Here is a 20653-nt window from a genome sequence, read left to right as displayed (position 1 = left end):
ACTGTGAACAGGTGTTCTATAGAGCAGGTAATATTTTGTTTTGTTGAATCATAAATAAAGGCCTTTCTTGAATCAACAGGAAAAATACATATAATTTAACAGAATAAAATTGACTAAGAATATGAATAGGCAATTAAGAGGAAAAGGCATACAACTGTCCCAAATGGAAGGCCTCCCATCTCAGGCTACATAGTCGCTGAGGGAATGCTTGAAGACAGAGTCGAGACTCTGTTTTCACTGACCAATTTGCGTTTTCTCCAGTGCACAGGAAGTAGCTACTCAAGACCCACAGTCTTCTCTCCATGCTGTGGATGCAGGAGTATTGGCCTGGGTAGCTTAAGGCAGGCAAGCCTATGTGTTTACCTCCACCACAAAAAACTCACAAGGCCCGTGTGGATTTGGTACCTTTGGGCAATGTCCCTTCCGTGTGTATCAAATGTGTGCAAAATATATGCTGAGATAGCTGAATGAGTTAACTTTAGGCACAAAAGTATTCATGATAAGTCAGTTTGGAGCTGATAAATGTCTCCCCAAAATAATTAGTTTTGTATTAGAAGAGTTGATCCTTAGCCTTCTTTTCTTTTTTCTGGCAAAAATGAGGTATGAGAGGCATTTCTAGCTAACAGAAAGAAAATCCATTGTGCCTCCCACATGTTAAAAGCACGCCTTTCTGTCCTCTACAGCAGGAGGGCACCCATCCCCGCATTCCGGGTGGTAGCTAATGTTGTCTGAGAAGTTAAATCACAGTATCAATAGGGGAGTGTTAACATTGTAAGTGAAGCACGGCTTTCATTTGCAAACGGTGAGTTGTGCCTGTTGCCTGCGTTGTGGCTGCCCTCCCCTCCACACTGAGCAGAGACCCCAGAGGCACCTGTAGCCCACTTTTCTGCTTGTGGCTGTTTTTCCATATTAATCTGAACTCACACGTCCAAGTGGCGGATCAAACCACCCCTTCACACTAAGAATGTCCCCAGAGAGGCGCTTCAGCCCCCCAGGGGCCCCAGCAGGGCCAGCGCCCGGAGGCAGAGGAGGAGCACCAAGCAGGGCCGTGTGGGGGCCCAGGGCAGCCCCCACCTTAGGTGCTTGTCTCTTTGCCTACTGCTGGGGACAGAGGGGTGGGGATGGATGGCTCCTGGTTTCTGTGGAAATGCAGGTCCACCTCGGTGAACGAACCTACTAAACCCTGTTTCCCACCTCAGGTCAAAGCACGGGGAACCCGAGAGCAGGGCATTTGACAGAGAACCTAGAGGGAGGTCAGGGTCATGGAACGTCTCCAGCAAGGTGCCTGTCTTCAGTTCCGTGTCTGCTGCTGTCTAGAATCACATACAGGAAACCGTCTTTACTCTGGAGAGGAAACGGTGGGGTGGGGAGATGCACCACGGGCCAGTTTGGAACAGTGAGGGCAGCGGATGGCCACGTTCGGGATGCAACTGTGCCCCAGACGTTCCTCCCCATTCTCTGGACCAACCCTGGCAGAGAATTTTTTTTGCACATAAGTGTTACAGGGATGTGGCGGGGAGAAGAAAAAGCAGCTCTTATTAAAAACAAAATAAAACAAGCTCTTTCACTGGTGCCTCTGAGCGCTTCTGGGTCACCCTCTGAGGATGGCTTTTCGAGGAAACACCCACGTTGTTCTGTTCCTGTTTCCGGGACACAGTCCCTCTCTCTCTGGCTGATAGAATTTGTGGACAGTTTTTTTGTCTCTCACTGCTCCTGTGTTATTTTGAAGAGACTAGAAGCCAACGAGAAAGGCTGCCTAGGAGAGGAGTGGGCTGCTGCCAGACAGGCTGCAGAACTTGCAAGATATTCCAGGACCTTCCAGGTAACAGGGCTTGTTTTGTTTTCTTTCATTCTCTCTACTTTCTTTCATCCCAGGTCTACCAGTAACAATGTGTCAATCTGGACACTTCATCTTTCTAAACCTCGGTTTCTTTATTCACGAATAATTATGGTCGAGAATTACATACCTGAAGACCCTAAATAAGTGCAAGCTGAAAAATTACTGCTACCATATATTTCAGAACCTAAAGTTCGCACTGAGTGAGCTCAGACTGTAGCCCTCTGGTGATACTTACAAGCTTATTTCTTGTCTTTGTGCAATAGTGTTTTCATGTGTGCACAGAGTGGCTGCTGCGTCAATTTCTGGTGCATGTATAGGTGCTCACACGTTGCTGTGTGACGGAGAATGGCCTGAATCCCCACCCCCCCCACTTGTCCCCAGAAGTCATAGGATGCCCTTTGAAGAACAGGCTGAAAGCTGGTCTTTCAATTTTCAACTTACTTCATTTCCACTGCTTGTTTTTTAAAATACACCACTCAGCTTGGTGGGAAGAGTTTCCACCTTAAAGAGAAGAGAAAGATTTCAGAGTAGGACTCAAGTTGATCTGCTCAGGTAAAACATTTGCTTTTTTTCTGATAAATGCAGTTTATTGCTTACGAACATTATTTCACCCCCCTCGTCAGCCAGGATGGAGTTATAAACAGCAGGGCTTTGCTCCTGGGGCATTCCCCTGCCTCACACCCTTGACAGTGGCGGTTTCTCATGAGGGCACCTCGTTAACCCTTCCTGACCAGCGTGCCATCCGTCTCCAACGCTCCAGGGGGGCAAGCAGGGAGGATGGTATCACTACTTTTGGCAAATGAGGGTGGGATAATCTGCCCAAGTTCCAGACCATCCCACCATTTTCCCAAGCGTGTCCCTCCCTTTCCCATCCCTACAGGCTTCTTTCAGTCCTGTGTGGTGGAGATGGTGCAGGCAATAGCACTTCGCGAGGTGGCTGGAGGGAATCATGCCTCTGTGGCAGGAGCTGCTCTTTCAACGGGTCCATCTGTCCTCCAAGTGTAGGGAGAGGAATGCCTGGCGATAGAGGTGTTTAGTACCATTTTTAAGTGAACTGATGGAGGGATCGATGGATATAAAATGAGGAGGGTGCTGATGGCCAGCCCTGAACAGGCTGTTGAGAGGCGGGGAGCAGGATGATGGTGAAGTCCTGAGGGAGAGATGTGGCAGCGAGGGTGCAGTGTCTGCAGGGGACGGAGCAGGGAAGGGGACGCCCTGGGAGCCCTGGCACCCAGTGGCTGAGCTGTGGTGGTTTGCCGTAGAAGAGGCAGGGTGACTGCAGAGGGAAAAAAATCCTCAACAAGTAATTGAGAAAACTGAGTAAAACCTAGACGGTTCTTGCGAAGGAGCCCCTTTTTCACTTCTCTTTCTGCTCAGGCTGCCTTCTGAGAGAGCAGCAACTTAAGCCTCTCATTCTCAGAAGAAATGGCCTGCTACCAGTTGCCTGGCCAAACACATCAAGTGAGTAGCACTGTTTGATGGTGCCTGAGGGACTGAGGACGGACCCCTCCCAGCACACCCCACAGCACACCCAGGTCCTGCCTGGGCTCCCAGTTTGCGGGGAAACATTGGGAAGGGGTTGCCGTCTCCCTTTGATGGCCTTTCATCCCACAGCCCTGGGCACAGGCGTCTTTGTGTAAAGGTTGTATTGCATACCCCCGACCCAGAAGTCTCGGTTTCTTCATATTTAAAAGGAGCGGATGGTATCACCTGATCTCTGAGCTCACTCCTGTCTCCAGGAGTCCAGGCGCAGCAGCTCCCGCCCTCCTCCAGCCCCCTGTCTGCATCTCTTCCAGCACCACTGTCTCTGCCCCTCAGCGCTCACCACTCCTGTCACTTTCCTGGCAGCTGTGCGTTTCCCTCGGAGGCTCAGGAGCCCCTTGTTGCTAGCCCTCTCTGGAGACGGCCATTCAAGATGACTCAAGGGCAGTTCACGGGAAGACAGAGCATCTCGGTTTCAAAATCATCAGCATTGGGAACAAGCTGATCTCTAAGGAACATGCTCCCCGTGCCGCTCTCCGCGCAATCACGTCCTAAAGCCAATCTCCCCACAGGCCTCGTCCTTGAAAGGGACCAGCCACAGACGAGAACTACGTTCAGGTTTGCTCCTTCTCCGGGTTTCCATGGAGAGAATTAGCTGGATGGAGGCATCAGTCCGGTTTCTCCAGAGAAATAGAACCAATAGAATATAAATATATGAAGAAGTTTATTTGACGGAATTGCCTCCCGTGATTGTGGGGGCTGCTAAGTCCAGAATCTGCAGGGCAGGCCAGCAGCCGGAAACTCAGACAGGAGTTGATATTGAAGTCTCGAGGCAGAATTTCTTCTTCTCTGGGAAACCTCAGTGTTTGCTCTTAAGGCCTTTAACTGATTGGGTGAGGCCCACCCACATCCTGGAGGGCCATCTTTATTTGACCACATCTGCAAAATACTCTCACAGCAACACCCAGATCCGTATTTGATTAAATCATCAGGTACTAGGGTCCATCCAAGCTGACACCTAAGACAACCATCAGGCTCGATTTGAAAGGCCCCCTCATGGATGGCAGGACGGCAGCAAATGCTCAGGACCAGCTTCCATCCAACAGGGCGGCACTTGCTTGGACGTAAACGCAGGACTGAGCTGCATAATCAGTATGGTGGTTCCTTGGCTTGGATGACTCTCCCTTGAATTGTACAGATGCTGGGACAGACTTTACAAGCCAGAGTCGACTAGTTTCCGTGGGACCTGGTCAAAGAAGAGATTTCAAGGGTGGAAAGTTGCTACCGTTTCTCTTTTGGCTCTAAAATAGCATTAGAACGAGTTACAGTGATGTTACCTGGGAACTGGCTGACGGAAGCTGGGTTTTGACGTTTGGTACTTAAATTCAAATGATTCCCAAGTTGTTTATATTTATGGAATTATTTTTCCTGCCAAGGTAATCGCTGTGGCTGGTTTTGCGTGTGGAGGGCTTGGACCATATCCTGTATGGCGTGATCCCAAGGAGTACTGGGAAAACCCACTTCTTTCACAAAGTATTTTTTTCTGTTCACCTGTCATAGACCCTGAAATTCCACAGGTGGAGAGTCATTCTTCAGCATCAACTCCTTGAACCTGTTCAAGGAAAATACCCTGAAACTTTGCACACAGCAAGGTCCTGATTTGCTTTGGAGAGGATTGTGTGGGATTTTCCCGGTAGTGAAGGCTGAGAAATCATTCTTGGGTGGGGCCTGAATGGACACCCTCCCTGAGAACAGGAAGTAGGAGGTAGGAAGAAAGAGAAGGATCGGGAGAAAGGTATCTGGAAGACAATTCAAGAAGGTGAGTGGGCAGAAGAGAGATGCCCCGGGGTAGCTACTGGCACAAGACTATTCGAGTAAGAACATGGAAGATGGATCTTCTGTAGTGTAACAGTTGCCGTGAGCCTAACAAATCAGGACTTCCCTCTGTTTACTGGATGTACACTCCACTCCACGGCGCTTGGACTCAGGATGATCTCCTACTCCTGGCATGACCAACTCATCCTGGTTGCCTGGGACTTTCCCAGTTCCAACACTGAAGGTCCTTTGATCAGGGAGTGCTCTCAGCCCTGGACAAACGCGGATGTTTGGTCACCCTCCATTCCACCATCACCATGGAAGCTGAGGAAGGAATTTCTTTTGTGAATTTACCAAAGGGGGATGCTTTGCCAGGCAAACTTGAGTTTGGGGTGCCGGGACTGAGACCCTAAAGGCAGACAAGAGCTCGAGACAGCAGGAGCTCAACAGGAAATCACTAACCTCCTTGATTGGTCTTCTGGGCGGACAGCACATGTTCAATGCCTCCTATGAGCTAAGTACAGGTCACAGGAAACCACATGCATGTGCTGGCATGTTGGCGCTGTCTATACCCTCTTTGGGAGGAGGCTCGGTCTAGTGCTAAGAACGGCTGAGGGTCAGCAGACCTGGGCTTTTGTCTTGGCTCATCCATTAAATTACGTGTGACCGTCAGTAGTCCTTTTGTCTCCCCTCAATTTCCTCATCTATAAAATGTGGGGTTTTGTGTCAGATGTCACATCCACTGCCGGTATGAACAATCCCTGCATCTTTCCCCTCTAGAACACAATGGAAGGGCCTCAGAAGGGCGGGAAAGACACCGTCACCACAGGTAAGGATCTGGTGGAGCTCTTCGCGACACTTGGGGCCACAAACTCAGCACTGGGCAAGCAAACCTCCCACCTTGCAGTGAAAGGCACAGGACTAGAGTCACCCCAAGACAAAGCAAATGCATTTCCCCAGGAAACACAACCTATTAGACTGTTTGCTGTCGTGCTGTCCTTGGTGAAGGTAAGTTTCTCCAGATAAAACCCTGTCATCTTGTACAACAGAGACCGGGCACGGATGGGAGGAGTAGAAAGGAGAGTATGAACATCTCAGTGGTTGTAGGAAGTGCTGAGCATCAAATAGCAGCTTGAGGCCTTCAGGGTGAGAACTAAATAGAGAGAAATTTCCAGAAAGGGTGGCAAAACTCGGCAGTCCCAAAAGGAAAGGTCCCAAGGGCTCTGGCCAGCTGGGGTAGTTTATTCCACTAGCCCCATGTGGGTTCTCTCAGGTCTCTACCTGAGAGGGAGTCTGGTGTTTGCTCTGAGCACAGCCCGGTGATGGGAACAGAGGGTGTGATGCCTAATTGATCATTGACGCCATTTCTCTGGGTCTTTTCCATTTTGTCTTTGATCCTCCTCCTCCTCAAAAGGCACTTATTACCTTCTTAGTTCAGGCTGCTGGATGACAATAGCGTAGAGTGGGTGGTAAACAACAGATATTGCCACCTCACCGTTCTAGAGGCTGGGAGGTTGGAGATCAAGGTGCCGGCAGATTCAGTGTCTGGTGAGAGTCCGCTTCGTGGGTGCTGTGTCCTCACATGGTGGAGAGAGAGCTCTGGTCCCTTCCTCCTCTTCGTTTTTTTGAGGAACATTAGCCCTGAGCTAACTACTGCCAATCCTCCTCTTTTTGCTGAGGAAGTCTGGCCCTGAGCTAACATCCATGCCCATCTTCCTCTACTTTATATGTGGGATGCCTACCACAGCATGGCGTGCCAAGCAGTGCCATGTCCACACCCGGGATCTGAACCGGCGAACCCCGGGCCGGCGAGAAGTGGAACATGCAAACTTAACCGCTGCGCCACCGGGCTGGCCCCCCTTCCTCTTCTTATAAGGACACTAATTCCATCATGGGATTGCCACCCACCTGGCCTCATCTAAACCAAGTCACCTCCCAAAGGCCTCAACTCCAGATGCCATCACACTGGGGTTAGGGTTTCAACATCTCCATCTGGGGGTCACAGACATTCAGGCCCAGCAATTACACCTTCACTTTTCATGCGCTCTAACAGGTGGAGGAGAAGAGAGCTCAACTCCAGGATCATCTCCGTTGAGGATCCTCCTGGTGGGCAAAACAGGCAGCGGGAAGAGCGCCACAGGGAACAGCATCCTCTGCCAGCCAGCATTTGAGTCCAGGCTGGCGGCCCAGTCCGTGACCAGGACATGCCAGAAGGCGACAGGCACCTGGAATGGGAGGAACATTCTGGTGGTTGACACGCCCTCCATCTTTGAGGCCAAGGCCCAGACCCAAGAGACCTACAAGGACATTGGGGACTGCTACCTGCTCTCGGCCCCAGGGCCCCACGTGCTGCTGCTGGTGACCCAGCTGGGGCGCTTCACTGCCCAGGACACGCTGGCGGTGAGGAGAGTGAAGGAGGCCTTTGGGGCAGGAGCCGTGAGACACATGGTCGTCCTCTTCACCCACAAGGAGGACTTAGGGGGCGACTCCCTGGACGAGTATGTAGCGAACACGGACAACCACAGCCTGAGGAGCCTGGTCCAGGAGTGCGGGAGGAGGTACTGCGCCTTCAACAACCGGGCCACCGGGGAGGAGCAGAGGGAGCAGCTGGCCCAGCTGATGGCCGTGGTCGAGAGGCTGGAGAAGGAGCGCGAGGGCGCCTTCCACAGCAACGACCTCTTCTTTGACACACAGATGCTCCAGCGAGATGGGGCCGGGGTGGGTGGAGACCATGGGTGCTACCTGGCCAGGGTGCAGTTGCAGGTGGAGAAGCAGAGGCGAGACCTGACAGAGAGCGAGAGTAACTGGGCGCTCAAGGCGCTCCTCAGAGCCAAGAACTGGATGATTTTGCATTATGAGTTTTGTGTTTTTCTTGTTTGGTGTAGTTTACTTTTTCTTCTTATTTTACTGCTCATCTTGTATTATCATTGATTCCGTGTGTCAGAGCATTTTCTGAAGAATCCCCTCATGAGACTCATTGTTCTGCGTGTCCCCTGTTCTGAAATTGTCACGCTCTGTAGAGGACACGGTTTGTTGTCTGTGCAGCTCCCTCCCCTCCTCCCTTTTGGACCTCTGGTTTGGCTCAGCCTCCTCCTCTCCCGAAGGGAGCCCTGCACCTCAGAAGGAGGTGACAGCAGGCTGCCTCTGTCCAATCCCATTCCCTTGCCAGTGACTAGTTCAGGAACAGTCCTGAGACCCAATTCAGGCCGATAAGAAGTGAGGAAACGTCTGCAGAGGTGGGGCCAGAAGGTCTCTCCCTTCCCAGGAGAAACGCTCAGAAAGAAACAGTCTCTCTTCTTCCTCTGGGCACGCTTGAGTCTGAATGTGATGCTCGAAATCTAGCAGCTACTTTGCTACCAGCCCGATGTTGAAGGCGACACTTCAAAGCAGAGCAGAGCGATGGAACACACCTAAGCCCTGAGTCAACCAGCCCTGAAGCCCACCCTATCTCTGAATTTCCAGTCATGTCAGTCAATAAATTCCCTTATTGTTTACGCTACTTGAGTTTGGGGTCCCTTTTACCTGAATTGAAGGCATTTGCACTAAAGAAGAGTTCTCCATATTCCTTTACAAACTCCTTAAATCTGTCAGAACTTCCTGCTCTGACGCTTCCTCCGAGGAAGTAAATGAACAGACCTCTCTGTTCTTATTCCCAGAATCAGGAAGGACCTCCCTCTGCTGCTAAAGTGTCCACTGGGTAGTAGGCCCTCACTGAATCCCGAATGAAGTGGAACCCCTTTTAGCTGGATTATTTTGAAGAGTGACAGTGAGAGGCGGGGGTGAAGTGTGGCCGCCTCTGGGCGGGTTTTCTGTGTGCTTCCTTTACTGTTTTGGGGAGAAACAGAGCTCACCTTTGAGCACCTTCCAGGGACTATTTTGGTGAACGTCCATGTGTGAGGGAAGGGTTGACAACCCCTCTCTCCTGCTCTGCTGTCAAACATCCCTAGGTTAACTCTCCAGCTTGACTCCCCCTAGAAATCGGCCATGGTGGAGTGTCATCTGGATTCCCAGTGGCACTGCTTGTGATGAAAGAGATGCCCTGCTGGTGCCCCACATCCCTGGGAGGCCTGGACGGGACCGTCCCCGCCCCTGGAGGGAGGCCATCCTCCTCCTGCTCCCCGAGACTGACTTGGGCCGAGTCTACACCAGGTCCTGCTTTATGCCTTCCCTGGAGGGAGGACGAGACCCATCACCAACCATGTCCTGGACGACTGGAGCGGTGGCCCAAAGGGCTTCAAGGCCAGCATGGCCAGACCCTAAGTCTTTGCCTTCCTCTGCTCAGCACACTCTCCCTCTGAAGGCCCAGGGCAGTGAAGGTCCGGGCCACACCTTACAGGGGGCCCAAGACAAAACCTGGTTCCCACCCCAATACTGCTGCCCGTGATGACATTGTATTGATTCCACCTCCTCAGTGTCTCAGTGTGTCCTTCCTCTCTGTCCCCATTCCTATTGCTACAGCTCAGGCCCTGATCGCGGGGATGAATTCTTTTCTTCCAAATGTTATTCTGTCCCCAGGCTTGCATTTATATAACCCAGCTGCCACGTTTCCGCCACGGGGTCTTCCTAAACTATCCTAACCTGCTTGAAAGCCTCCAGTGACTTCCTGTTCTCTGTGAGGCAGCCCTCGAGGTTCCCCCCAGAGCTGATTCTCATTCCCCCCCTGACTGTGGCCTCCCTCAGCCTGAAGTGAGTCCAGAGAGGCCAGCAGGCTCCTCCTCAGCTCAAGTACCACCCCATCCAGGGAGCCTCTGCTGAGCCTGGTGCTCTCCTTTTGGCTGACACTTTACCTCCAAGGGAATTTCCCTTCCACCCCAGTTTTACATGGCTTCATCCCTCTAGCGCTCCCCTGCTTTCATGGAGCAGGAACCTTGTGTTATTTATCTTACATTCCTGGTGCCGAGTGCAGAACCTGACAATCAGTGCGCATGTAACAAATGTCTGTGCAGCTGGACTGAATTAAGCCAAGAGAGGGGAGACCACGTAAGGCTGGACAATTCGGGAAGACTGCCTCGAGGAGGCAGTCCTCGGGCTGAGCACTCAGAGCTCCTTAGGGTTCCGAGGGTCTGAGGGGCTTATACACAGCACACCCGCACATGTTTGCAATCAGCTCTGTGAGGGAGCTGTTGCGATCAACATGGCACTCTTCACACTGATGGAGGTTTGGAGAATGACACTTGGGTGTCATGGTCGAGTTCCTGAGACACACTCTGGAGTTAATCACTGACCCATCCAGTCACAGGCTGCCTGGGACGATGGCAGGTCTCCCCTATGGGGTACAAAGGAGCAGAGGATGGGGGTCAGCTTCCAAAAAGAAGGAGAGGGTGGGAAAGGGGCCACCCCGGGACCTCCCGTTCCCACTGAAATCGCACCTCTGCTCAGATTTCACCCCAGTGTCTGTCCTCTTCTCTTCACCACCACTGAAATGCGGAACACCACCCTTTCCCCAGATTCCCACAGATGGCACATGATTGGACTGTGTTCGGGGTTAAAGGTGCTGCATCACGACGCAGCGCCACCAACAATGGACGTCTACTCTATGACAGGGGTCCGCAAACTCCAGTCCTTGGCCCAAATCCACCCTGCCGCCTGTTTGTACAGCCTGTGAGCTGAGAAGGGCTTTCTTATTTTTTTTTTTTTTTTTTTATTTTTTCCTTTTTCTCCCCAAAGCCCCCCAGTACATAGTTGTATATTTCTCGTTGTGGGTTCTTCTAGTTGTGGCATGTGGGACGCTGCCTCAGCGTGGTCTGATGAGCAGTGCCATGTCCGCGCCCAGGATTCGAACCAACGAAACACTGGGACGCCTGCAGCGGAGCGCGCGAACTTAACCGCTCGGCCACGGGGCCAGCCCCAGGGCTTTCTTATTTTTAAATGAAGAAATCAAAAGAAGAATGACACTTCACCGCCACATATGAAAGTTACATGAAATCCAAATTTCAGGGTTCCAAGTTTTATGGGAACGCAGCCTCGCACCTCACGCATGTCTCGTCCACGGTGGCTTTTGCACGACCAGGGTAGAGCTGAGCAGCTGCAACCGAGACCACATGGTCGGCTGAGCCTGAAGACCCAAGCTCTGGCCTTGCCTCGCCCTGCTCTGAGAAGTTGAGTTCCTTTCTTTCCCTTGACCAACTCGTCTTTCCCCCAGGTGCGGCCCATCCTTCCGCTGGGACTCCTGTTCTCTGCTCCCGGCCCAGTCCAGGGCTCCTCTGGCCCTTCTTCCCAGCCTCTGCCCTCCTCCACAATTCCCCCCAGAATGTCCTCTTCTCTCTTGTGCGGGTGGGGATGGGGATGGGGTGTCATCTTTTACAACCTATGATGGAATCTGAGTATGTTTCTGCGTGAAATAAGGAACGGTGCTACCAGTTTTTGATGGAACCTATTTGTCCCTCAGTGGCAAGCCTGGCAAAGGGGAGCCCAGAGGCAAGGCGTTCACACGGTGTCCCCGTCCACTCCCCCTGCCCCTGCAGGCCCCTGAACAGTCAGGACAGCATCCAGTGTGTTTAGTATCTACCCTCACAATTGTTAGCAAAGCAAAAAAGGAAAATACTTTTTTCCTTTGGATTTTATTTACCTAAAAGCACTTGAAGAAAATGGATGACATGTTTGATGCAAGGAGGAGAAATTGAAAGTGAAATTATGTAAAAAGCAAATAAAGTACCCTACAAACAGACAGAGATGGTGACTAAAAAAAAACTGATTTAGAACTCATCTGAAAATGCTCAGTGTCCACGAGAAATACACAAGTTAATTAAAACAGCAAGAAAAATCAAAGTGCATATGACAATAACAGCAGATATTCCACGGTGAGCAAGCATCCAGTTCTTGGCTCTGAGGAGCGCCTTGAGCGCCCAGTTACTCTCGCTCTCTGTCAGGTCTCGCCTCTGCTTCTCCACTTGCAACTGCACCCTGGCCAGGTAGCGCCTGTGGTCTCCTCCACCCACCCCGGCCCCGTCTCGCTGGAGCATCTGTGCGTCAAAGAACAGGTCGTTGCTGTGGAAGGCGCCCTCGCGCTCCTTCTCCAGCCTCTCGACCACGGCCATCAGCTGGGCCAGCTGCTCCCTCTGCTCCTCCCCGGTGGCCCGGTTGTTGAAGGCGCAGTACCTCCTCCCGCACTCCTGGACCAGGCTCCTCAGGCTGTGGTTGTCCGTGTTCGCTACATACTCGTCCAGGGAGTCGCCCCCTAAGTCCTCCTTGTGGGTGAAGAGGACGACCATGTGTCTCACGGCTCCTGCCCCAAAGACCTCCTTCACTCTCCTCACCGCCAGCGTGTCCTGGGCAGTGAAGCGCCCCAGCTGGGTCACCAGCAGCAGCACGTGGGGCCCTGGGGCCGAGAGCAGGTAGCAGTCCCCAATGTCCTTGTAGGTCTCTTGGGTCTGGGCCTTGGCCTCAAAGATGGAGGGCGTGTCAACCACCAGAATGTTCCTCCCGTTCCAGGTGCCTGTCGCCTTCTGGCACGTCCTGGTCACGGACTGGGCCGCCAGCCTGGACTCAAATGCTGGCTGGCAGAGGATGCTGTTCCCTGTGGCGCTCTTCCCGCTGCCTGTTTTGCCCACCAGGAGGATCCTCAATGAGGACGACGTTCCAAACTGGTTATCTTCTCCTCTGTCTACAAACAAAGAATTTTTGGATCTTCCCAAGTTAGTGATTTTTAAGAGTTTTAAATTACAGACCTTCATGATAGCTCATGAAAGCTGTGAATCTGTCCCCAGGAAAACATTCACATCTAAACACATCCAAAAGTTTGATCCAACGTTAGGGGTTATTGGATCACAGGGGGTCCACATCTGGACCCACAGCCCGGAGTAAGAAGTGCTACGCTAAGGAGGCTGCTCCAAGCATCTCATCTACACCTGGGAAAATACAGTTTTTCTGAAAGAAAAGTGGTCCCTGTGCTTTTCCGTGGACGGTGCCTAGGCCAGTGTCACACTAAATAAATGTGAGATTAGAAGAAGACAGAGGATGGGAAGGCATTGAGAAAATATTATCACCTCTTTTCCACTCACAAATTCCCAGGCACATGCGTATAGAAGTGCTCGACACACACATCTGAACCTTGGGGGTAAAGGGAGTCTCCAATGTCAGAGCTGGAGTGACCTCCCACCCAGGACCAGCTGAATGTCCCTGGGTCTCTGCCCTTTGCATGGGGGTTGGGGGGTTGGATGCTAGAAATTGAGATGACAGAGGTCACAGTTAATGTCAAGGACAAGTCTGGGAGATGACTCTGCATGGGTGGCTGAAGATGAGTGGAAGATAAGACCATTAAATGTACATGTGTTGGAAAGATCATCTATCTGGATGATTGAATCACAGGAAATTATTAAAATAAAGTGGTGCTGGAGAGGGCAACACTGAGCCAAGAGCTAAGATCTTGAAGGGATGCAGAGGGTGAGGAGCCGAGGATTTCTTGAGCTCCTATGAGCCCAAACGAATCTTAAAATCATTCTAGGCTCCAAAAGTCTATTCCTCTATTCCTTCTATTCTGGGTTGGTCCTCCCTTTCCTAAAGCATTCTGGGATGTTCTGTAGCAAACACGGTTACGAAATCTCTATGGGGAACTTTTTTCCTTTTCTTCAGCTGAGAGCAGACAAGGAAGGAGAAACATTTTCACAATTCAGTTTCAAATCCTCCAACTTCAGACCAGAAGTTTCATTTCCACATTTCCCACATCGTGTGCAGGGGCAGCATCACACTGCCGCGTGTGAGCGGGATTGATGACAACAGGGAAGGGAGAGAATAGATGACAGTTGCCCTTTTCTCCTCCTGTTTAAAACAAGTGGGTTTCCATCCGTGTGTCGGAGGTGGGGGCCAGGCGGACAGAGAACAGGGACTCCCCCGATGCCCTCAGCTCCGGAGACCTGCGAGGCTTTCTTACCTTCAACTATAGTTCCATATCTGCTCCTCTGAAGCCCTTCCATTCTCTTCTGCAATCAAAACAGGAAAGGAATGAAAAGCAAGTGTCCATATGGGAGTTGGTGAGGCCTGAGAATGCCTCCAGTTCAGATTCCTAAGAATAATTACCCTTAGATGAGCCATTTCCACCGCTCATTTTTCTAACTCATATTTTACTTTCAAATGTCTATAAATAACTTTAAGCTAACCAGGCGATTCTAAGTTATGTTAACGCAAGGCAACTGACTGTTGCTTTTTTTCTCAGCTTACAGGAAAGCAGGAAATATTTTGAAACCAATCAGTTGATTATCTCCATCCAACTTGAAAAGGCATGAAATGAAGACAAAGCATTCTTCTATGGAACGAGGAGTGGGACATCATTATTATTTTTTTATTGGAATCAAAGTAGGAAAACATAGTAGAATAGAGAAAAAAATGCCTTGCTGTAAATGACATTGATTTGTTTAAAGTACTTGGAATTTCCAGTGGCCGAAACTCTTTGTGTCAGATGGATATTCTAGTGGCAAAGAGGAAAGTGCAATGTACCTTCCAATGGGAGGATGGAATTGGGGCCGAGGACTCCTTCAAGGAGTGCCACGAGAGGAAGGAGTGGAAGATGGCCGAGCACGACCACCTTCCTCCCTCCCCTTGAGCAGCTGGTGGAGAGAAGGTGGTGCCGTGTCTGAAGGGAAAGAATCAACACTCAGGACAAAGTCAAGATAAACTCGTTTCCTCTTCAGTTTTCAAGCAAATGTCTTTCCCAGTAGCTTCTGAGATCCTGGTCTCCCAATAATCACCATTTTTCTATCACAGCAGATTTAACCAGAAATTGGCACAACCATTGGCATAAATGTTTCATTCAAATGAGGCATGATACTGTGTCATTCTTCTCGGTGTTAGAAAGGGTACGCATACGTTAAAAAAGGCAAGCATGTGAAATTCAACCATAATTAAGATGAACTCTATGAGTGTGTTTTATTTATTCAGTTTTAAAGATTATCCCGTTATGGGACAAACTTCTTAGGTGGAGAAATACACAGTTATAAAACTAATACCCACCATCTGCAACGAACAAATGTAAGGATGCTGGCATGTTTCCTGCAGCTGTACTGTTTGATTGAAAAAGTTAAAATATTCCCCGTGTACTTCATTTATTTTTTTCTACTCCCCGGTCTCATTCTCCCTCCCCCTGCCCTTCAGAGGCAACCATATTCTGAGGTTTTTATGTATCATTCCCATTTGTGTATTTAAGCTTCGACATACACATGTATCTACAGATAATATATAGCACTGCTTTTGTATTTTAAACTTTTACATAAATGACATTATTTATGTAACATTTTATCCAATTACTTGTTAACAAACATTTAAGCTCTTTCAAAATAACTGCCTGCCACCGTGAACAACGCTGCACAACCACCCCCACGCAGATCTCCTCGTGCTCAGGTGCAACAGGTCACCTGGGACACAGACTTCCCAGCTGACTCCACGCTGCCAAGTTGACTCCAAGAGGGCTGTGCCAACTCCCCCTGGCACCAGCCGTGGGTGAGAATTCCCCAAATCTTTGCTTTTGCTAAAACCGCTCAAATTCTCTGACATCTTTTCTACCTTAGGTGACATTTCTGAGGCTTGGAAACCTCAGAAAATATGCTGGAATCAATCTACCGATGCGGTAAAGACGATGACCATGCTGACGATGCTGGTGATGAACTTCACCATCGTGCTGATCCTCGTGCGGTCACTCACAAGTTTCAAAGTTCTTTCATGTCCTTTATTTCAATTGTTCTCCTAGATTCCCCGTGCTGTGATCAAGATAGGTGTTAACATTTAAAATATTAGGAAACTGAGCATGAAATGACCTGCCCGAGGTCACACAATTGCCGTGGAGCTAAGGGCAACAAATGGATGCTTTGCCTGTACACTCTCCTTGATTCCACAGGAGGAAAGAGGTTGTTCCAAGTCAGTCCACAAGCCTCTTGGAACACCCCATACCAGGCTGTCAGCCCATGGTCAGGACACAAACTGATACTGACAGGCTGGAGGCCAGCCCTAAAACCAACACAGAGAATTGTACTGCAAAATCTTGAGTACATATTTTTCAATAAATAAATAAGTAGAAAGATAAAACTTCAGGTGGCAGAAGTTGTTCTGAATGGAAGTATTTCAGTTTAAAACAGCCTGGTGTTTTTACTTGACTTAGTGTGACCTAAATGCAACAATGGGGCTGTCACAAAAAACCAATCGAACTCAGATCACGTGATCCGAGGAGCAGGGTAGGAGTTCTCCAGAACCATCTTCCCCGTGGCTCAGGCTGCAGGAGCAGACCCGAGTCCCACTGAGGAATAGAGTTTTAGGCAGCTATGAGCAAATTACAAAGTGTCCAGAGGGAGTCAGACAGGATATTGACGGAGATGCTAACAGGAGTCATAGACAAAATATTAAGAGGACTGAGCCAAGCTCAGGAGAAGCCTGGCGGAAGCACTGCAGACCTGAAGGAGTGTGGCAGTGTCAGGCTCAGAGCAGGTAAAAGTGAGAGAACTGAGAATGGAGGCAGAATTCTTCTCCAGAAGAAAAATTCTACTAATCTTCCCCTACGTGGGGCCCGGAGTCGTGAGACAGCGGCAGTCAGCGGGCAAGCAGAGAGGATCACAGCATCTGACAGGATGGCAGGAGGCCCCACTTACTAGGGAGGCTGAAGCAAGGGGACATAATGCACCTTCTGACTTTACAATTATGCGAGCCCGATTTCTTCACGACGATACCTCACTTTATCAAACCCCGGGAAAGCAGGCTCTCTAACGCTGTCTGAGGAGAGACAAAAATATTTCCTGTCTGCCTTGTTCACGAGTGTCTCCTTCACTCGTCTGCCCCGGTCCCTGTACTCCCTAGGGGTACGGTCACTTGCTTGGCAGTTTAGTCATTGTGATTTCGGGACGTGTCTCTCGCATAAGGTCTGGCAGACAAAGGGGTTGTTTCCATTCGCCCTGAATATGAGTCTGTTTGCCACAGAGCAAAGTCCACATCGTGTCATAGGAAAGGTGTGGGGCATTTGGGGGAGAATGTGTGGTTTCCAGAAGATCAATATCACAAAACAAAGTCCACCGAGGGGCCCCGTTTGGAACACGTGGCTCACTGCGGTGGGAAAATAATGACCGCACATTTGCCTATGGCGCCCTAAGGGTCCTGTCTGCAGGCCCAGGCCTCTCTGGGACCCCGCGCATGTCAGGGCTTGGGGCGGGGGATATGAGAAGTTAAGAGGGAAAAACTGAGAAGTGTGACCCCACCTCGCTCGGGCACCTTGGGAGTTTCCGTTTCTCATCTGTTAAATGGCAGGAGAACACTGGTCCAGCTTTATGAAACCCTGAGAGTCTCATGAAGACCAAGCGGCTAAGAAGTAGGCAATGGGACGGAGAAGCCCGCAGCGCTGTGGCTCGAGGGCTGGCAACGCAGGGGGAGCGTTCCCAAGTCTGCTTTGCACCCCTAGAAATCTGCTGTTGCCCATAACGCTCACCGTCATCGCCCCCTTTCAGGCTGGGCGAACACAGAAGTATGGGAACCCATGTGGGATCACACCAGAAGTCAGCAGCCTGGACTAACCCCTGGGCTCTCCGCCCCCCCGCAGACGCTGGGCCCCTCACCGGGTCCCCTTACCGGGCGCGGGGGGCGCGTCGGGTCTGCGGGTCGGGAAGGCGGCGGGGCGGACGCAGTGAAGGAGGAAGCGCGCGTGAAGGCGAAGGTTCCAGGCTCGGCAGCAGGGAAAGAGGAGAAAAGGCGCTTATGGAGCGCGCCCCCTTCCCCGCAGCCAAGGACGCGTCCCTTGGGGTCGACCGCGAAAGGCTGCGCACCGGACCCGGGAGCAGCGAGCGCGCGGGCGTGCGCGTCCCCCTGCACCGGCCGCTTCCTGTCAGAGCCCGCGGACCGCCAGGCCCCCTCCCATTTCCTTTCGCGACTTGTTAGAACAAGCAAGATGCGGAGGAAGAGGCTGTGCAGGCAGTGACGGATCCCTCGGGTTCAGAAACGCCCCCTGTGACCCTGGAAAGTTCTTGTGGGTCACCAGCCGCTCCCCTCAGCACCCGTCGCAGGAGCACCTGCACCACCCAACTCCCCAGGCCCCTTCTCCATCCTCTGATTCCAGAACGTTCCTGCTTACCAGGGAGGAAAGGCACTGCTGGTCCACAAAGGGCCTGGAAGCACAGCGCTGAGGATGTGACTTTGAGGGGCTCCCCAGGCCCCGTGTGCTGGCTGCCCCTTCTGTGCCATCTGACAGACAAGCCCCATGGGGCCTTACTGGGACTGGAGCTTGTGTGTCGATTGTTAGGCGCGGGTTGGGAGCAGGGCTGTAGCTCCTAGGTTTGTCAACTGGTGGCACATTTAAGGCCAGAGCAACGGACTTAAAACGACTATGTTGCAAAGCCAGCTGGAGAGCACAGCGTGGGCTTAGGCAGGAGCCAGTCTTGTCCCAGAGAATCTCCAGATTCCTTTCTGTTGACTTTTGAGTTTAGGCTCAGAGTCACATAATAATGATTGTCTAAGATTTGTTGGGGAAAATACATTAAATCTCCCGCCAATCCACAAAACCTCTCCACCAAAATAGAAGAGAAAGAAACAGTTTTGTCATCGAACAAGTGTTAGAGTGGCGTCACATCACAGTCCTCGAAGAGACTGCAAAGACAAGGACATCCCACCCTGTCAGACAGCCCAGCAGATGCCGCCCACGACTTACATGGTCTCGAGATAAACCGTTACTAGTCCCCAAGTAAGAGGACTTGACGATGCCAGTTGTCACACGGAGTTCATCCTAAATTCACCTGGTAATTGGGGTGACCACCTGTGTTACTGAATTGCCTTTATCCAAAGGAAAAGTAAACTTGTCACATTTTATTCTTCTTCAGAGAAAGGGAAGCACAGCCCTGGACAAGGATAAAAAATGAATGCAAGACCGACCCTCTGCAGAGAGGGTGAAGGGGGTTGATTTGCACAAGAGGTGCCAGAAGCAGTTCAGTGACAACGTAAGAAGTCATAAGAGGTCATGACCTTCTGCAGCTTCTCCATGACACCCATGGCCTCTGCTGCCATTAGCCTCAGGGAGACTTGCATGCACACGTTCCTCATTGAAAGTTTAACCCAGTGAATAAATGAGGTTGATGAATGCAAAAGATAAGAAGGATACAGTGTAGGAGGTGAAAGCAAAGGATAAGGATCTCAGAGTTTATCTAGAATAGCTCTTTTCCTTCTTTTTTTTTCTGTCACTTTACAGATAAGGAGACTGAGACCAAGAGTAGAGAAATGCTGTTCATAAAATCACATAGTTAATTTTAGTAAATGGTGTGAGGTATGCATCAAGATTCTTGACAAGTAGAAGGTCAATTTTCCATCACCATATCTTGAAAAGACTATTCTTTCTCTATTGAATTACTTTGTAAGCTTTGCTAAGAATTAATTGATAATATTTGCAGAGGTCTATTTCTGGACTCTATTCTGTTTCATTGATCTATATGTCTAACCTTCACCAAAACCCTGCAGTTATGATGACTGCAGATTTATAGTAAATCTTGCAATCAGGGAGGGTAAATCCTCCAACTTTTTCTTATTTAAAATACTTTTCATTGTTTGTTTTTTTATATAAGTTTTAAAAGCAGCCTGTAAATATCTACAAAAAGTCCCACTCAGATTTTGATTAAGATTGCGTTGCTCTGTAGATTAAATTAGGGAGAACTGACATCTTAATAACATTGAATCTTCTTATCCAGGAACATAGTCTGTCTCTCCGTTTATTTTGGTCTTAGATTTTTCTCAAAATCAACATTTGTAGTTTTCAGCATAAAAATCTTAGATTTATCCCAAAGCAGTTTTTATGGTATTTTTTTAAGATTTCATTTTTTTTCTTTTTCTCCCCAAAGCCCCCCAGTACATAGTTGTATATTCTTTGTTGTGGGTCCTTCTAGTTGTGGCATGTGGGACGCTGCCTCAGCGTGGTTTGATGAGCAGCGCCATGTCCGCACCCAGGATTCGAACCAACGAAACACTGGGCCGCCTGCAGTGGAGCGCGCGAACTTAACCACTCGGCCACGGGGCCAGACACAGTTTTTATGGTTTTTAATGCTATTGTGATGGTACTGATGATTTAATTCCACTTTCCAGTTGTTCATTGTAGAAATACAATTGATCTTTGCATGTTGACCTTGTATTCTCCTACTTTGCTAAGTCATTAGTCCTAGAATATCTTTTTTTCTCGACTCTTTGGAGTTCTGTATGTAGACAATCATGTTATCTTTGAATAAAGAGATTTATTACTTCCCTTCCAATTTGTATGACTTTAATTTCCTTTCCTTGCCTCATTTCGCTGGCTGGATGCCCATTACTATGTTGAATTGGAGAGGTCGGGATGGACAGCCTGGCCTTTTCTTGACCTTAAGGGAAAAGTATTGTTTACACCTTCTGTAATCTTACTGATTTTCTGCCTGGGTGTTTTACTGATTACTAAGAAAGGAGGTTTAAAGTCTGCAATTATAATTTAGGATCTGTTTATTTATCCTTTTGATTTGTTGAGTTTTAACTTCATGTCTTTTGAAGCTCTATTTTAGGTGCATACATTTTTAGGATTGTGTCTTCCTGGTAAATTAACACATG

The 20653-nt window shown here is 49.8% G+C and overlaps 2 protein-coding genes across 9 annotated transcripts; one reads left to right on the top strand and one right to left on the bottom strand.

Moving 5' to 3' along the window:
• The first annotated feature begins 1326 nt into the window (after window positions 1-1326).
• Window positions 1327-14426, top strand: LOC123283194 (GTPase IMAP family member 5-like). 5 transcript variants are annotated; one of them, XM_070515973.1, is made up of 4 exons: window positions 1342-1822; window positions 3689-5141; window positions 5918-5966; window positions 7191-8636. In XM_070515973.1, the coding sequence occupies exons 3-4, from the start codon at window positions 5924-5926 to the stop codon at window positions 8066-8068; spliced, it is 921 nt and encodes a 306-aa protein (XP_070372074.1). In that variant the 5' UTR covers window positions 1342-1822; window positions 3689-5141; window positions 5918-5923; the 3' UTR covers window positions 8069-8636. The 5 variants fall into 5 exon arrangements, 4 of the variants coding, with proteins under 4 accessions (XP_044621710.2, XP_070372074.1, XP_044621712.2 ...); XM_044765775.2 differs by lacking the exon at window positions 3689-5141 and having other exon boundaries at window positions 1327-1822; XM_044765777.2 differs by having other exon boundaries at window positions 1381-1822; window positions 3689-5966.
• Window positions 11679-18042, bottom strand: LOC106831048 (GTPase IMAP family member 5-like). 4 transcript variants are annotated; one of them, XM_070515991.1, is made up of 5 exons: window positions 17675-17983; window positions 15632-15825; window positions 14570-14705; window positions 14007-14055; window positions 11679-12740 (listed from the first exon to the last, which is right to left on the bottom strand). In XM_070515991.1, exons 4-5 carry the CDS (start codon window positions 14047-14049, stop codon window positions 11854-11856), a joined length of 930 nt encoding a protein of 309 aa, XP_070372092.1. In that variant the 5' UTR covers window positions 14050-14055; window positions 14570-14705; window positions 15632-15825; window positions 17675-17983; the 3' UTR covers window positions 11679-11853. The 4 variants fall into 4 exon arrangements, with proteins under 4 accessions (XP_070372092.1, XP_070372096.1, XP_014696568.3 ...); XM_070515995.1 differs by lacking the exon at window positions 15632-15825 and having other exon boundaries at window positions 17675-18042; XM_014841082.3 differs by lacking the exons at window positions 14570-14705; window positions 15632-15825 and having other exon boundaries at window positions 17675-18033.
• Between the last annotated feature and the right edge of the window lie 2611 nt (window positions 18043-20653).

This window comes from Equus asinus, chromosome 1 (assembly GCF_041296235.1).
Source record: "Equus asinus isolate D_3611 breed Donkey chromosome 1, EquAss-T2T_v2, whole genome shotgun sequence".
Classification (NCBI taxonomy): Eukaryota; Metazoa; Chordata; class Mammalia; order Perissodactyla; family Equidae; genus Equus; species Equus asinus.
The sequence above is the reverse complement of the archived record's forward strand: the minus strand, read 5'-3'. Positions and strand labels throughout refer to the sequence as shown.

Coding starts and splice junctions, on each gene's coding strand:
- LOC123283194 (XM_044765775.2), top strand. CDS start 1,508: ATGTGGCGGGGAGAAGAAAAAGCAGCTCTTATTAAAAACAAAATAAAA. Junction 1,823..5,917: donor GATATTCCAGGACCTTCCAG/GTAACAGGGCTT, acceptor TTTCCCCTCTAG/AACACAATGGAAGGGCCTCA. Junction 5,967..7,190: donor GAAAGACACCGTCACCACAG/GTAAGGATCTGG, acceptor GCGCTCTAACAG/GTGGAGGAGAAGAGAGCTCA.
- LOC106831048 (XM_070515995.1), bottom strand. CDS start 14,049: ATGGAAGGGCTTCAGAGGAGCAGATATGGAACTATAGTTGAAG. Junction 12,741..14,006: donor ATATGGAACTATAGTTGAAG/GTAAGAAAGCCT, acceptor CTTTGTTTGTAG/ACAGAGGAGAAGATAACCAG.